The following is a 19017-nucleotide window of genomic DNA, read 5'->3' on the forward strand; positions in this document are numbered from 1 at the left end:
TGAAGACCAAATAGCAAATTTCAGCAATTTCGGAGGAATATTGAGGCCACAACCTTCAAAATACAGCAAATCCGGAGGTACCGTTCAATGGTGGCTACGTGAAGGCGTGGACCTATACCGCCAAATTTTACATGGAAAGTTTTATACCCGAAATGAAGACTAAATACTAAATTTCAACCATTTCGGAGGAATATTGAGGCCACAACTTTCAAAATACCGAAAATCGTGAGGTACCGTTCTATGGGGGCTATATTAAGGGGTGGGCCTATACGACAAATTTCATATGGAAAGTTTTATACCCCAAATGAAGACTAAATACCAAATTTAAGCCATTTCGGTGTGATAATGAAACTTAAACCTTCAAAATTCCGAACATCGGGTGGTACCCGTGGACCGATATAGTCCATTTGCAATAATAGACAAGTAAAAAAGCATTAAGTTCGGCCGGGCCGAACTTTTCATACCCTCCACCATAAAATATTCTGAACTAAAATGGAATAATTACTTTTCATTCCTGTCCCCAACTTTAAGTGGGTACGTTAAAATGTCAGATAATGTTTATGTACATTTATGCTTCATTCGGGAGGCCCTTTTTTATGGTGCCTATATCTAACTATGTATGTTGAAAATTTTTGGTGGGCTAGAAATTGGGAGGTACTGTTATATAGGGGTTATAATAAAACATGGGCCTATGTTGACAGTTTTTGATGGGAGCCTTTAATGTCAAATAACTCCTAATTCGGTTAAAAAATTTAGCTAGAATCTTGAAAATATCAAAAATCGGTATATAACGTGGGAACTTCAAATGTCATTAACAGCTAGTTCGGAGGTATCTGGGCTATACGAAAATATGAACTTAAAAGAACCGTTATATGGGGGCTATACCAAAACATGGACCTATGTCCACAAGTTTTGTCATATAAGTTTATTGACATTTAAGAACTTTAAATGTCAAATTATAGCTACATCGGTCGGAAAATGTAGCTACAAACATCAAAACACCGCAAATCGGGGGTACCGTTATATGAGGGCTATACCAAAACGTGGACCTATGTCCACAAGTTATGTTATATAAGTTTATTGACACTTAAGAACCATAAGTGTCAAAATATAGCTAAATCGGTCTGAAAATGTAGCTAAAACTATCAAAATACCGTAAATCGGGGGGTACCGTTATATGGGGGCTATACCAAAACGTGGACCTATGTCCACAACTTTTGTTATATAAGTTTATTGACACTTAAGAACCCTAAATGTCAAATTATAGCTATATCGGTCTGAAAATGTAGCTAAAAACATCAAAACACCGTAAATCGGGGGGCACCGTTATATGGGGGCTATACCAAAACGGGGACCTATGTCCACAACTTTTGTTATATAAGTTTATTGACACATAAGAACCCTAAATGTTAAATTATAGCTACATCGGTCTGAAAATGTAGGTAAAAACGTCAAAATACCGTAAATTGGGGGGTACCGTTATATGGGGGCTATACCAAAACGTGAACCTATGTCCACAACTTTTGTTATATAAGTTTATTGATACTTAAGAACCCTAAATGTCAAGTTATAGCTAAATCGGTCTGAAAATGTAGCTAAAAACGTCGAAATACCGCAAATCGGGGGGTACCGTTATATGGGGGCTATACCAAAACGTGAACCTATATCCACAAGTTTTGTTATATATGTTTATTGACACTTAAGAACTCTTAATGTCAAATTATAGCCAAATCGGTCTGAAAATGTAGCTGAAAACGTCAAAATACCGTAAATCGGGGGGTACCGTTATATGGGGTCTATACCAAAACGTGGACCGATATATCCCATCTTCGAACTTGATCTTCCGACGGCTAAAAAAATTGTATTCCCCAATTTTCAGCGAAATCGGTCAACAAATGCGACCTGTATGTTGCGAACGGACGGACGGACGGACGGACGGACATGCATAAATCGACTCAGAAAGTGATTCTATGTATATTCCTAGAAGGAACTATATGGGTCTATCTCGCTTCCTTTTGTATGTTACATACAAATGCACTAACACATAATACCCCTTACCACATAGTGGTGTAGGGTATAACAATTCTGTACCAAATTACAAAGTTCTATCTTAAAAATTGTGATATGTATCTTCCCAGCAAACACAATGTCGGACGTCCGACACGTCTGCTCAAAGTCGGAAGTTTTTTCCGACACGTCTGACCGAATTCGGTCCGAACTCTGTCCGATTAGTCTGACGAACTTTTTCCCTCTCTCTCTCTCTCTCTGAAGGGATTTTTCTTATTTTTTCTCTTGTGCTGCTTTGGCTATATTCATTGTAAATAAGCAGAGAGAAAAGAATTGTACATGTTGCGCTCGCACATGTTGGGCAAATTGTGTGTATTTCTTGATGTGCCGATGAAGTGCGAACGAAAGAATGAGTGCTCGGGTTTTAATTTCTGTGACGGAGAACAAATTTCTTTTATTTTTGTTATGCGTGTTGATGTATGATAGTGTTTAAAGATCATTCATAGTGAACCGTTGTATACACATTTGTTTATTTTTATAAAGTTAATGAAAGTAAATATTTTTTCGTCAAACTTCAACGCTTTTTCGTGGAAAGTCATATGTTTTATAAATATTGCCAAAGTTAAGTTTCTTTATACTTTCATGTATATCAACTTTTGTATGTGAAGACATGTATTTTTTCATATATTAATAAAATGGTTTTACATATTTCACAGATCCTGTTGATAAATTTGTTGTTCCTACTGCTGGTGGGGACGTACGGATTGAAGAAAACCACTGGGTTTCGAATATCAATTCCGTTAGGTCAAATAAGTCCTCATAGAGAAGGTTAACCTTGCAAAAATCTATAATATAAACAGGCTATAAGATGATATTAAAACCCTTCATATGTTTATAGTAGGTGTTCAATATACGATTGAACAACATATTTTTTATTTTATGAAATTTTAATTGAACAATAATTTTCATTTCTTTCATTTAATCATAATTTGCATATATTTGTAAGTTAAGTCAAAATGCAGTAAAGCGGACTACAGCTGATCTGTATTATTGACCTTGGCCTTGAATTTGAATTTCTCTATTTACTACATTTCTGCATTAACCTTGAACTTGAAATTCTCTATTTACTTTTACTCAATTCCTACTCCAACTTCCACTTGTTTCTTTTCGCTCTATTTACTTCAGTGAACATACAGACATACCTATGTATGTGTACATAGACCTTTATGTTGTTGTTGACATTTTTTTACTCAATCTCTTATTATGCCCTTACACACAAAAGGGATAGAGAAGAAGTTTTAGTTGTTTCGCGAACTAGCTATCAAAAAGATCAAAATTGTCTTTCAAATCGAGAAAACAAAAAGAAAACAAGTGGAAGTCAAACGCAAGGAAAAAACTTACAATCATTGTCGAAAAACAAATCTTGATATTTAAATAAGTAAATTAAACATAACTAAACAAAAACAATTGATGTGAATTGAAATTAAATTTTTTATCTTTCAAAGTAAAACAAAACTGAATTAAACTATTGTGAACTTTGTGTTTAAATAAAATTTGTAAAACCAAAATCAAATGACATCTTTTAATCAAAGAGGCATAAAACAAGTGGTAACTAAAGTGGACAAATAAAATAACAAATATTTAATAAGACAAATATAAACTAAAATTTACACAAAACCCCACCCCCTTGTAAATAAACATTTGGTCCCCACGAGCCGAATCGTGTGAAAAGTGAAAAATTACACTGTTAACAAAAACAAAAAAAAAAAAAAACAAAAAATAAATAACGAGCCAGTGACATTAAGTATAAAAGAAGTTCATAGTGACATAGTGCAAAAATCGTTTCATGTTCATAATATTTGACCTTCAAAATCGACCTAATTTGTTCTTGAACGGTGCCAAAATTTTGTTTGTCAAATTGTGTTACTTGTCGATCACAAGAAATAGAAAAAAATTCCCCGCTATTTCTAACGGACCTTTGTACATACAAATGTTCAATGTATATAACGTTGAACATCGCCAACAAATGTGTGTCTTCTTCTCTTTCCAGATTGCAGAAATTTTAACAAAATTGGAGTAAAACGACCTCAATAAAATTTACAAGCAAGTACATAAGAGAAGCAGTAAGTACAAACTCACCTATTTTTTATTTTGTACTAAGAGAGAGAGACTTTAACATATGACATTACATCTCTGAGAGGACATAGGGTTGCCATCTCGGATTAAATTTGAACATTTTTTGGGGAAAGTTAAACACATCAAAACAAGAAAAATAAATGCATATTTATTGAACTCATCTGCAGCTGAACATACCAGAACAAAAATTAATTGGCATTTTGATATTAATTTACGAAACTTTTTATCACTTTGCGGAATACGACATTTTTGCCCAACTTTACGTTGCTTTTGAATTCTCATACTGGGATTCGTGCTATTTGTCATAAAGATCTTTTGAAAACCACATACCCTTTTTTCATTTTGGCATAAATCACGTTTTGGTCGTTTTTTCGTCGACTTGGTTATTGTCTTTGGACCTTTTTGTAATATATTTAATATGTATTTTAAAATATTCTGCAACACACAGAATCAAAATTGACATTTTCAACCATTTTGTGACGTCGAATTACCTAGATAACTTTGGGATTTTGGTCGATTAATAAGATTTTGGTCATATTTAACAACATAATACAAATTTTGGAAATTATTAATGTCGGATGCTCAAGTTTACCGACATTCACAACAAACTTTAATATTCTTGGATTTCACTCGTACATTGCTGATTCTTTTGGAAAGTTTTTTTTTTGTAAAAGCACTAACGTTGTACAACACTTTGGGCTGTTTATAACTCTACCACTTTATCATTTGGATTTTTTGGAAATTTTTGAACGATTTTCTTGAAGTTTAAATACGAGTCCTTGAGGACATTGCATTTATCTGGTGAAAGTTGCCACTGAACAATATAATAACTCAATTTGAATAGTTTTTTTTTGGGAAAATCTCGAGTTAGTTCTTTGGACATTGTGAAAATATGGACATCACAAAAAAGTTCACTAACGCTTATAACGACCTGATCGATTTCAACGAATCGCAGGTTGGCGGTGCGGCAGAAGATAATGTACATTGTTTGCAAGCGCTTCGAGTTCATCTGGATCACATTTGGACACAAGTAAAACGATGTTACGAAGACTGTCGGGATTATGATGTCAAGGAAGGAGAAGCACCTGTTGACCTTACAAAACTTAGAGCACATTATAGAACGGCTATTTCAGTATACAAATCCACGTTAGGCATAATAAATGCAGAAATAGATACCCTTACCAATAAGTCAACAGAACCACATGAAACGACTGTACAGGACAATTCCGTACGTCGTTCAATAAAGCTTCCCCCTTGCGATACCGATGTTTTTTATGGTAGCTACAAGACGTGGCCGACCTTTAGAGACCTTTTTTCGGCTATTTATGTGGAAAATTCCGGAATTAGCAAGGTTGAAAAGTTATATCATCTTTAACAAAAGACCAGTGGGGAAGCTAGGGACATTATAGCGCATATCCCACTCACACATGACGGCTTTGACTTAGCGTGGAAAAGCCTAACCGACCGGTATGAGAATAAGCGCATGCAAGTGAATGAGCAGTTGAAGACTTTGTTCAGTTTACCTACGGTAACTGTTGATTCAAGCTCATCGTTAAAGTCACTGCAAAGGTCAGTAAATGGTTGTTTAGAAACCTTAAAGACTTTGGACATTGATATTGTAACATGGGATCCAATTCTCATTTATCTATGTTCACAAAAGTTACCTCGAAGCTATTTACAGGACTTTGAAAATACGTTAAGCGACAGTTCAACAATCCCAACATGGAAAAAATTCGATAACTTCCTAACACAACGATTCAAAACTTTAGAATCTGTTGGAAACATTCAACTTTCGACCTCAAAACTAGCTCAAGTTAATAAAGGAAATCCCCGACCTCAAAAGGAAAGAGTCAACTCATTTCAAACGAATGTTGAATACAATTCAAAGACAAATTTAACATCAGCTTCCAATAGACCACAAAAATCTATGAATCTTAAATGTCAGTACTGTAAAGAATGCCACTTAATGAGGAATTGTCCCAAATTTCTGGCAAAAACCGTAAACGATCGGATTCATGTCGTCAAAACGACAAAGACATGTTACAATTGCCTCCTAACTGACCATGGGGTTAGCGAGTGCAAAAGTAAATTCAATTGCAAACATTGCAATCTTCGACATCACACTCTTTTGCATAAAGGAGGTGAATCAACGACCTCCTTTGAATCACAGCTTGACGTACGACCTACCACAAGTACTCAAGCCCTAACAACAACCATACAGTCCACACCTTGTACAAAAACCAATCATCTAACTTCACTTGCTCTTCGCGATGAGAATCGACCTCAGTCGAAATCAGAAGAGACCTTGCTTTTCACAGCCTTAGTGGAAGTTGAATCAAAGGGAGAGAGATTCGAAGCCCGCGCAATCATCGATTCCGGCTCGCAATCGACCTTTATTTCTGAGAAGTTAAAAAATAGACTTCGACTTCCAACCAAACGTAACCTGGTGCACGTCTCAGGTCTTAACCCAGCAATGATGGAAACGTCAACACAAGCATGCCTTTTCACAATTCGCTCGCGGTTAAACCCTGAATTCAAACTTGACGTTTGGGCCCCTGTTCTAAAGACATTGTCATTCAACCTACCACCACAAAATATGGATATAGATATCTATGATGACCTAGATCATCCGCTTGCAGATCCACATTTTCATAAAAGCAGACCAGTTGACATTCTCATTGGTCTCGACATTTGTCCAACTATCTTCGACTTAGCGGTTCCGATGCGTTCACATGGCTCCCTATTGACTCAAAAAACTGTGTTTGGGTGGATTGTGGGAGGACCAGTAGAACGATCGACCCAGTCACCTAGCCATGTCTCACTCTTTAATGCCGTTGCCCTAGATAATCTGTTGACACAATTTTGGGAGGTGGAGGAAACGCCAAGTGAGACTTTGCGCTCAAAAGAAGACATTTTTTGCGAAAATCTTTACAAGTCAACGACTTCCAGAACAGCCTCCGGGAGATACATGGTGAACCTACCCTTCAAAAACGAGGAAAACATTGGCCATTCTAGGAACATAGCAATGGCGCAGTACCTTCGGATGGAGAAAATTCTTAGTACCAAACCAGAAGTCAAGGATTTATATGACAAAACCATCATGGAGTACCTGGACTTGGGGCACATGAAGAAAATTTCAAAGGACGATATCAATAATGGACCTAACTATTACCTTCCACATCATGCGGTAATAAAACCGGACCGTGTGACCACCAAGCTCAGAGTGGTTTTTAACGCCTCATCTCCCTCAGACAATAAAAAGAGTTTAAACGACATTTTGTTCCCTGGACCAATCCTTCAACAGGACCTTATTCTCCAGACCTTAAAATGGAGATTTTACAAATTTGTGTACAATGCCGACATTACCAAAATGTACCGGCAGATTTTAGTCCATCCTTCACAAACAAGGTATCAAAGAATACTATTTCGGACATCACCTAAAGGGCCAATTGAGGATTTTGAGCTCCTTACAGTGACCTTTGGAGTTAATTGCGCTCCTTTCCTAGCAATCAGGACCTTGTTGCAGTTAGCTGACGACATCAAGGACATATACCCCTTAGCCTCTCAGATATTAAAAAACAACATGTACGTGGATGATGTTTTGGCAGGAGGACATACCGTGGAAGAAGCAGTAACTTCAAGAAATCAATTAAATATTGCATTGATTTCAGCAGGATTTGAATTGAGAAAATGGGCCTCAAATAATCCCATTATAATCAATGACCTCCCACCTGAACAACTTTTATCGGATGAGTGTTTACACCTGTCAGAAAATGTTGTAACAAAGACGTTGGGCATCAAATGGAACATCAGTAGTGATTCCTTTTCGTTTCCTCAACCCGATATCACGCTGAAGTCGTCGTTTACAAAAAGGGAAGTTCTCTCCGTAATAGCGCGGTTTTTTGACCCCTGCGGTTGGCTAGCGCCTATTATCGTTGTTGCCAAGATCATTATGCAGCAGATATGGCTCGATAAGGGCGGATGGGATGACGGACTTAAACCACTCACATCATCTGCATGGGAAAATTTTCTGCAAAATTGTCCAGACATTCAACATCAGGAAATACCACGTTGGATACAATATACTCCGTCATGCAAGATAGACATTCACGGGTTCTGTGATTCGTCTGAAAAAGCATATGCTGCGACCTTATTTATTCGAATCGAAGAAAATGACATCATACATACAAACCTCCTCGTTGCAAAAACCCGTGTTGCTCCAGTGAAGAAAATCTCCCTACCTCGGTTGGAACTTTGCGGTGCCGTTCTTCTAGCAAAATTAGCATCTTCAATTGTACCAAATCTTAACCTTTCACAACATGACATACACTTTTGGACGGATTCAACAATCGTCCTGGCCTGGCTTCGGAAACCGCCATGTGTATGGAATACATTCGTCGGAAATCGAATATCTGACATTATGGATAAGGTCGGAACTTCAAATTGGCGTCACGTGGAATCATCACAAAATCCAGCTGACATAGCAACAAGAGGATGCTCTTCTAACGACCTTAAAAACAATACTTTATGGTGGCATGGACCTCCATGGCTTCGAGAACCGAAGAATTGTTGGCCTCAATCTCAGCATCATGGTGAAACAAATTTAGAACGAAAACAAATCAAAACATTTGTTATCCCATCGATTAAAGATCTTAAGGAAACTGATCCCTTAAAAAACTTTTCGACCTTATCAAAAGCGTATCGATCATTTGCATATGTCGCTAGGACCATACAAATAATACACCAACGTAGAAACCCAGGATCCTCCAGCGACATTCGTTTAGACGAAATACAAATTGGAAAATGGAAACTTATTCTACTTACCCAACGTCACTATTTTGGAGAAGAATATACCTTGCTATCCCAAAAACGAAAACTACCTACGAACAGTCCGCTTTTGACTTTAAATCCGTTTATTGACGCCAATGGAATCATGAGAGCAAACGGACGTCTTACGAATTCTCCCATGTTAACCCACAATGAACGACACCCAGTTCTCATCCCACATCATTCCCAACTGGCCTTACTACTAGTTGAACATGCACACAAATATACATTACATGGGGGAAACCAGTTAATGATCCGTATCCTACGATCAGAGTTCTGGATTTTCAGACTTAAACCTCTCGTAAAAATGGTCATAAATCGGTGCAAGGCCTGCATCATATATAAGAAGCGTACACAAAATCAAATAATGTCGTCCTTACCTCCGGAACGAACGCAGTTTACTAGACCTTTTTTGAACACCGGAGTAGATTTTGCAGGACCTTTTAATATACGCAATTTTACAGGACGTGCATGCCTTATCACAAAAGGCTATGTCTGCATATTCGTATGTTTTTCAACCAAAGCCGTGCATTTGGAAGTCACAAGCGACCTTAGCACACATGCATTCCTAGCTGCCTTTACTAGGTTTATAGGACGACGTGGCTGCCCTGCAAAGATGTTCTCTGACAATGGGACCAATTTCACAGGTGCAGCGGAAATGCTCAGAAAAGACAGATTGGAATTCTTCCGACAGATTAAAAATGACCTTACCCAGAAGTATGCACACCAAAACCTAGATTGGGCGTTCATTCCTCCAGGAGCCCCACACATGGGAGGACTTTGGGAGGCAGGCGTAAAGTCATTCAAAATGCACCTCAAGAAAATGGTACCAAATATGACATTTACCTTTGAGGAGTTCTCTACAATCCTTACACGCATTGAATCCTGCCTTAATTCTAGGCCTCTTTGTCCAAATAGTGATGATCCCAACGACCTTTCTCCCCTTACACCTGGACATTTTCTCATTGGTTCTCCTTTATTAACTCCAGCGGAACCCGACATATCCGAAGAAAACATAACGATAGCCAACCGTTGGAAGCGTTTAAAAATATTATCTCAGATGTTATGTCAACGATGGAAGAACGAATATTTAAAAGAATTACATCGTCGTTATAAATGGAAAAGACATCAAGATAATGTTCAACTCAACGACTTAGTTATAATAATGGATGATAGAATGCCTCAGAATGAGTGGAAGTTAGGTAGAATTATTAAGTTATGTCCAGGCTCAGACCAAAACATCAGAGTTGTTGATCTTAAGACCTCGAACGGAGAAATTCGACGACCTATAACGAAACTTATTCCACTACTCTCTGAATAGCTTATAGACATTTCATAACTCCATACCTTTTCAATACATAATCTAATCCAATCTTATTCTTTGCAGACATGGCACCACAACCTCGAGCATACAAAAGTTTTTATAGACCACGCCCTTGGATACACTCATGTGGTCTATGTAAACAGGATCATCCTATTAAAACATGCCGTGAGTTTCTATGTCTTACTCCTGATGAGCGGTTTGAGGTCGTATGCCAATATTATTATTGCATAAATTGCTTGGCTTGTTCACACAATCGCCCCAACTGTCCAGCCAAATCGAGTTGTCATGTTTGCGGCGAAAGGCATAATTTTTTGCTGCACTCTGCTTCACAAGTGAAAGATTTACGACCACAACGACCAAGCCGTTCGCAACAGCGCCAGCAGCCAACAAAAAAAACGGTCTGTTTCAGCAAAACCGCCTGCACAACGTCAACAACAAACAGCGGCGCGGTCTGTTTCATTGCACAGACCTCTACAGCGTCAAAGTCTTTCGCAACAACGGTCTGTTTCCTTTCAAAGACCTGGACAGCGCCAGGCACCAGCAAGAACACGATCTCCATCGTCATCCAGACATCAACGGCAGCACGCTCCAACACGATCATCAAATAGAAAGAGCCGATCATCAACACGATCAACCACATCAAAGGCAGCAGAAAGACCTAAGCTAACGGACAAAGACTTTGCGATGGCACCACGACCAAATGTGCCCTTTGCCCATTCCAAGGTATTCATACCAACCGTTCAAATTCGCATAGAAATGCCAAATCAAGGAGGTGCATGGCATCTATGCAGAGGAAGCTTAAATTTCCATGCGACGGTATCCAGAATTTCCAAGTCTTTGCAATCCAAGCTCAAATTGGAGACGTTCAACCACGGTGAAACAAGATTTGCAAAGTTCGTCATCGCGTCCAGAAATTCACGCAAAATTTGGAAAAAGGAGATAACTGCCATAGTGACAAGCGACCTACCAAAAAAACCCTATGCTGGCCCAATTGAAGCAAATCCTGCCATTGATTTCCCAGAAGATTCCCTGGCGGATCCTATACCCCGCAGCAATACAGCCATTGAACTTGAACTCGGGGCAGACTTATACAAAACCATCTTCCGTAACGGATGTCTGGAAACCGAAGTAGCTGGTGTCTTCGCCCAACCAACCGCTTTGGGCTATGTATTTGTTGGAGTTGTAGAACACATGTGAGCAGCTGTCACGGAGAGGCGGCATGTTCAATATACGATTGAACAACATATTTTTTATTTTATGAAATTTTAATTGAACAATAATTTTCATTTCTTTCATTTAATCATAATTTGCATATATTTGTAAGTTAAGTCAAAATGCAGTAAAGCGGACTACAGCTGATCTGTATTATTGACCTTGGCCTTGAATTTGAATTTCTCTATTTACTACATTTCTGCATTAACCTTGAACTTGAAATTCTCTATTTACTTTTACTCAATTCCTACTCCAACTTCCACTTGTTTCTTTTCGCTCTATTTACTTCAGTGAACATACAGACATACCTATGTATGTGTACATAGACCTTTATGTTGTTGTTGACATTTTTTTACTCAATCTCTTATTATGCCCTTACACACAAAAGGGATAGAGAAGAAGTTTTAGTTGTTTCGCGAACTAGCTATCAAAAAGATCAAAATTGTCTTTCAAATCGAGAAAACAAAAAGAAAACAAGTGGAAGTCAAACGCAAGGAAAAAACTTACAATCATTGTCGAAAAACAAATCTTGATATTTAAATAAGTAAATTAAACATAACTAAACAAAAACAATTGATGTGAATTGAAATTAAATTTTTTATCTTTCAAAGTAAAACAAAACTGAATTAAACTATTGTGAACTTTGTGTTTAAATAAAATTTGTAAAACCAAAATCAAATGACATCTTTTAATCAAAGAGGCATAAAACAAGTGGTAACTAAAGTGGACAAATAAAATAACAAATATTTAATAAGACAAATATAAACTAAAATTTACACAAAACCCCACCCCCTTGTAAATAAACAGTAGGTGAACAAACATTTAAATTTAAGGATTTTAAGTTTTCATGAATTAACTGTGTACATTTTACACTTTTAAATAATAAAAACAAATTCTGTGCGAACGGCGGTAAATAAATCAGAAATTCATACAATAGTTCATCAGACTTCGGACCGTATTCGGTCCGAAAGTCGTCCAAAACTTCCGAATTTCATAAGATTTTTCTTCCGAATTCGGACCGATATCTGTCCGAACGTCGGTTAATAAATCAGAAATTCATACGACAGTTCATCAGAATTCGGACCGAATTCGGTCCGAAAGTCTGCAAAAACTTCCGATTTTCATCCGAATTTCGGTCAGAGAACACGTCAACCACGCCATATGACTTTCGGTCAGAGTTCGGACCGAATTCGCATCCGAACTCGGATGTTTTTTCCGACTTTCGGATCGAATTCGGTCCGAATTCGGATGTTTATTCCGATTTTGGTTTGCTGGGTTGATTTCAACAGACGGACAGACAGACGGACATGTTTATATCGACTTAGAATTTTACCCTGATCAATAATATATATATAAAGTCTGCGATGAATATTTAAGTGTGTTACAAACGAAATGACAAATTTAATTATACCCTTCATATTATGGTGGAGGGTATAAAACTGGAGGAATGGAGATCTTTTCTTAGTTCGGCTTATGGAACAGATGTTCTGTAAGGTAGAGTTGGACAATCTAGTTCCTGGAGCGGATCGATCTTTCTAGTTCCTTTTCCCAAAAGGAACTAGTTCCTTTATATAGTTAAATAGTTCCAAATAGTTCCGAGGCCGATATAGTTCAATGAATCTTTCTCTTCCGTCGTCCTTTTTATGTCCTTCGTTCCAAATAGTTCCGAGAGTGAAGTAATTTAACGAATCTTTCTTTTTGTTTTAATCTTATATGCTGTTTATATTAGAGCTTTTTGCAGGGTTAACCTTCTTTATGAGGATTTGTTTGAAATATAAGCAATGGAATTGACATTTAAAACCCAGTCGGTTTGTTAAATCCGTTTATATATAAACGGGGTATTATGGTGGATGAATTGACATACAAATAAATAAATTGCAGCGATGAAACGAGGATGTTATTTACGTTTATTTTACAATGTGACCGCATCTGAATGATGAACGAGAAAGATCGAATTGAGTGTGGAATTAAAGGAAGAAAATGAACTATACAAATGAAAAGAATTATATGTTCGACTGGAACTATATGAACTAAAGGAACTATGTTAATGCAAGAGCCGGATATAGTTCCAATAGTTCCTTGTCCGAAATAGTTCCTTGGAACTAGTTCGTTCCGGAACTACACTACTCTAAGGGCCAGCTAAATAAGTATATAAGTTTTTTGCCTTTTATTACGAATTTCCAGTACGTATCCAGTTACTATCAAGTATAGTTCTACCATAGTATAAAAATGAATAGACAAAGAAATCCTCTCTCTTAAATTCTTTCGCTGAGTGTGAATTGAGTCACTCAGTTTTTAAAATGGCAATAACTATACATTCTAAACTATTTATTCTGGTAAAAGACAATATGTGAGTAATCTTGGCCGCACTTACATCCTCATATAAAAATATTTAACAAAAAACTGCAATTTACTCCAAAATATTGTGCAATTGAGCAAAAACGCTGCGCAGTTTCCGTAAGGGCGACATCTAAAAAACAAGCATATTACAATTTCTCTGTCTATACTGCTTTGTTTACATTTACGAAATCCATTCGATTTCAACTTTCAATTCCTTTGCGTATACGTCATATGAAAACTCCTCCGAAATCAATTGGATTTCATTTGACGTTTAAGCTATGGATTTGACAGTTGAAATCGAGTGGATTTCGTAAATGTAAACTTACTATTAGTCTACGGGCCATTATTATGTGTGTTCGTTTACTCAAAATTTGTACAAATTGTTACTGGATGTTGTTCGTTTACTCTAAAGTACAATGCAAAAGAGCTTAGTCGATTGCAAGAAGTTACTGGACTTGTACAAATTATTGAGTAAACGAACACACCTATTATATGTGTTTTTTACTATCTGATGGATTTGAAAACGCAAAATAAACTAATTTGGAGGCATTAAAATATAATTTTCACGTTGAAAGTTAATACAAAGAAGCTTCTCCTTGAAATTCAATCATCACTTTTAACTTTAAGTTAAGCGGAACGCTCCAAATCTGTTCGGTAAATTCAAAATATATCAAAAGAAGACTTGTAATAATGGGGGTATGGTTCTACACCTCAAGTGTATGTAAATCACATGCAAATTTTCAAAATTGTGGATTCATGTGTTTTGCATTCATTTTCATGTGCAGTGAAAATAATTATGATCTAATCACATTTGTTAGCTTTTTTAAGTATGTTCCAAAAAAAGTATTGTACCGCAACTGGTCAAACACACAGAAATGTTTCTTTTTATACCCTCAGCCTTTAGGCTAAAAAATGTGCCTCATCGAAATAATGGTTTTAGACCCCAAGTATGTTTGTACGAAATGTGTTTCAGACAATTTGGAGTCGATCTAGCCATGTCCGTCCGTCTGTCTGTCTGTCCTGCTGGCTGGAGCTCACGATAACTCTCGAACGGATGAACCGAGTCGGTTCAAATTTTGGCTTTCGTAGTATTTTGCCCAAACTTAGTTTAAGTTCAAAGATGAGCTACATCGGTCCACTCCTTCCGGTACCTCCCCCACAAAAGTTCGAAAATCTTCGGAAAGTTTGTGCGCACGATATCTCTTGAAGGGAGTTACCGATTTGGTCCGTACTTTGTATAGCGTAAACTTTCTACCAGAGTAATATGAGGTTCCAATATGGTCTCAATAGGTCCACACCTTCGGGTACCTCCCACACAAAATTTCGGAAAAGTTCAGTTTAGGGCCATCTCTCGAATCGCTTTGATTTTTGTTTTAGCAACTTGTATTCACTGCCCTCCGTACGACGGTATAAGTTTCATCAGGGGCAAGTCCATACTTCCTGAGAAAATAGCATGAAAGTTGCAAAAAAAACCCTATGACACCGTGTGAGGTGGTTGGAGCGCAATATAACTCTCGAACGGATCTGCCGATTCGATCCAAAATACGGCCTTAGTTATATTTTGTTTGAAGATAAGCCATATCGGTTCACTCCTTCAGGTACCTCCCCCACAAAAGTTCAAAAATGTTCGGAAAAATTGTTCGTACGGTAACTCTTGAAGGGAGTGTCCGAATTGGTATATACTTTACACATCCTAATATATCTACCAGATATAGATCAGGTTAAAATATGGACTATATTTGTCCACTCTATCTGGTTCCTCCCACACAAACTTTCGGATAAGTTCACTTTAAGACCTAATGTCGAATCACTTTGATTTTGGTTGAAGCAACTTGCATTCGCTGCCTCAATTACGATGGTAAACGTTTTTTTAGGGACAAGTCCATACTTCTTGAGCAAACAACCCGAAGAGTGTAAACACTCCCTATGGCACCATATGTTGTGGCTGGAGATCCACTTCCATAACGGTCAAAGTCGATCCATTCCTTTTAGTATCTCCTCCGCAAAACTTTTGATCTTTAATCCTAATCAACATTTTTGTCAGTTCAAACGCCCAAAATTTTTAAAACCCCCTAAATACATACGTATTTTGAGAAAAAAAATTGTTTCAATATATACAGGCTGAGGGTACATCTCTGTCGGCAAAGTCGACTGATACTATTTTACTTGTTCTCATTAATCATTTGAGACACTGTATATGAATCAGTATTCCTTGTTAATTTAAAACATTATCACTCAGATTATATTTGTTGATTTTCTAAAACACAAAGATTTCCACCACAATTATTATTTTTTACTTTTTTTTCCAATAGTGACTTTAGTTCTTTAAAATATAGGTGTATCGAGCAGCACATAGCCACTTTAATAAATAAATGTTCAAAAAAAAAGAAAAAATTGAACATTGGAACTTTGACTATTATAATTCACTTCCACACTGAACAAATTTTATTAAAATAATTTGAAGTATTTATTTTTCTATACCATTCATTTTTGTTGATTTTTTATCCACTTCGTTTAAATTAAAAAAATTGTTTCAACACTGATAATCCTTTTTATCGTTGTTTTTCTATATTTATTCCATTATATAAAATTGCCAAAATTTGTACTTCAAGGATTTTCACTTAGCACTAGTAGTTCTTCGCGCAGAGATTAGAAACGATTAACCCGGTCCGATTGAATTGAACGACCGTCGAAAACTGTAAAAATTATTCACATGTTGTTCAACTTATTGATTAACCGTGCATTAAATGTTGTTCGTGTTGGAGATAAACCAATCTGTGGCCAAAAACAAAATTGTATTTTGATAAGATTTTCGATGAGTGTTTTGAGGACGAATCATTGGGGAGTTCATGATAAGGCCAGTTAGCAATGTTAAACACCTGCAGTACCTCCAACCAACAACTATTGTTGATGTGTGTGTGTGTGTGTGAAATATTTGTCATTAATGGTATTTAATTGACTAAAATGTTATGCGGAGAGTTTTATGGGATCCTTGACAGAAGCTATAGGTGAATGAAAATTCCCCCAAAAAGATTAGAAAATATTTATGGATGTATTAAAGTTGCAGGATGTGGTATTATTATAATAATATTCTTAGTTATCGGTCTGTTATTCGTTCAGATTTTTTCATTTCAAGATTTGATCGTCAATCTAATTTTAATTATTTAAAATAATATTTAATATTTATTTAAAATAATATTTGGAATAACCAACATTTTTCTTAAAAAGCAAAGTTTATGGGTCTAATACTAATTTAAGATTAAGGAAATCCAGTGGATTTTATTTGATGTATAACGCTATGGAATTGACATTTAAAATCTAGTGGATTTCGTAAATTCCTCTAAAATTATTGTCCAACAATTTTCATTTCAAAATACACCCTAATTGGTCTAAATGTTCCTCAATATGTAATACTCCGTTTGCACTTAACCGGATTTAATAAGCCCACTGGTTTTCAAATGTCAATTACATAGCGCAAACGTCAAATAAATTATCATAAAAAGGTTAACCCGGCAAAAAAGTCTAGTGCAAACGCCGTTTAAGGTAACGCAAATTCGAATAATGGAAAATGTTTTTTAGTTGAAAATATTTACCTATTCCTCAGTTATTATTTCTTATGGACCAAATGGATCAGTTTCAATACAGCCATATCCCATGAACATCTTTAAATTGTTCCTAGCAAACTATTTTTGCAAATTCATCCCCACACTTATTTAAAAAAAAAAAAACAATATTCTTTCACTTACACATTAAATACTGAAAATATACAGGTGCACGATTCACTATCGCTTTTTATTGCCGAATTATTTTTTGAAACGATAACGAATTGAACACCTGTTAATACTTTTTTTAAATGTTTTTTTTTATTCTTGAACAACCTTTTTCCATATCAATTTTCCGTTAAACATTCTTTTGCTCTTTATTTCATTTGGCGTCTATACTGAACGGAGTTTTTTTTCGACAATCAGCAATAAAACTCTGATAAGGCAAATGTGAATTATTCACAACCTGCATGTTATTTGGTAGCCAGTAGCTCAGATACGCCCAACATCTGGCTGATTATGAAGTGACACACAATTTTTTTTATATCGGTTATAATCGCATTTGAAAAAGGTATTATTGATTAAATGCCGTATAACTGATTAACTATAAATTTTGGGATTGTAAAGATTGTTTGATGTTTTAACAAACATGTGCCTATAAGTTTTATAGTATCAAACATTAAATAGTTTTTTTACCAAGGACCCAAATACACTAAACATTTGTTTAAATCTATTAATATTAAATTAGTTGATAAATGTATAAATGAATTTCATTCCCTAGCCTTGAACGATAACAGTATTCAATTCTTTAATATTTGATCAAAACGAATTAAAATTTCAAATAATTGTCCCACTAGCATTCCCAGCAAAATTTGACGGAAGGGGTTCTTTGCGATGACGTGATTTCATGTCATCTTTTGCATTGGTTCAAAGGAAGTCGTGAAAGATCCGATCTTTTCATTAGGATTTGAACCAATGCAAAGGAAGTCGTGAAAGATCCGATCTTTTCATCAGCATTTGTACCCATTCCATCGATCCAATAGAGATGATGTTTGTGTTTTTATTTACACACCTGTTTATTTTCATTTTGGTATGTTCCAGTACTGCAGTAGTAGTAAAAATAAGTAGATTCTTGCAATTTCTGGAACAGACCAAAGTTGTTAGAACTGTCGTCGTGATGTTGTCTTACATTTCCTGCATATCAAACAACTAAAACTTCTAAACAATTGGTATTATATGAAGTCCCAACCATCGAGCTAAAAATAGAATCGGACTGCACACATTGCTATTTTAAAAGTTCCCTTGTCTGTTCTAAATCTGACATATGTAGAATGAAATCAATCAAATCTCGCTTCTTGGAATTTGAAAAAAAGTCCGAAACGAAAAGTAACAAGAATCTGAAAATAAAGAAGAAACTACTTTTGGAAAGAAACAATTAAAAATAAATTAATTAAGCATGAATGGTATTTTCCATAAAAAGTCTCTCCTCCCCGTTCGTTACATTTTGTTCTTAGAGATCCCTAAAGCAAGCCGGGTTGTAGATCCCTACATATTTCCGTCACTAAACAAAAAGTATAAATTACCAAAATGTTGTTATAAAATAACACAATTATAAAATAAAAGCAATTT

The 19017-nt window shown here is 36.1% G+C and overlaps 1 protein-coding gene and 1 long non-coding RNA gene across 2 annotated transcripts in view; one reads left to right on the plus strand and one right to left on the minus strand.

Annotated features, from left to right (window-relative positions):
• Positions 1-16546, minus strand: part of Npc1b (Niemann-Pick type C-1b) — a 33910-nt gene extending 17364 nt beyond the window's left edge. The window contains exon 1 of the mRNA XM_073977678.1: positions 16328-16546. Within this exon, the coding sequence (XP_073833779.1) occupies positions 16328-16334 (7 nt within the window). The 5' untranslated portion in view covers positions 16335-16546. The remainder of the gene's footprint in view (positions 1-16327) is intronic.
• Positions 3191-12185, plus strand: LOC141399266 (uncharacterized). The gene is made up of 3 exons (XR_012411802.1): positions 3191-3615; positions 4058-4130; positions 10358-12185. It is a non-coding gene; the product is annotated as an uncharacterized lncRNA (long non-coding RNA).
• Positions 16547-19017: the final 2471 nt, after the last annotated feature.

The sequence above is a fragment of the Musca autumnalis genome, unplaced genomic scaffold, assembly GCF_047663935.1.
Source record: "Musca autumnalis isolate F117 unplaced genomic scaffold, ASM4766393v1 scaffold_3, whole genome shotgun sequence".
Classification (NCBI taxonomy): domain Eukaryota; kingdom Metazoa; phylum Arthropoda; class Insecta; order Diptera; family Muscidae; genus Musca; species Musca autumnalis.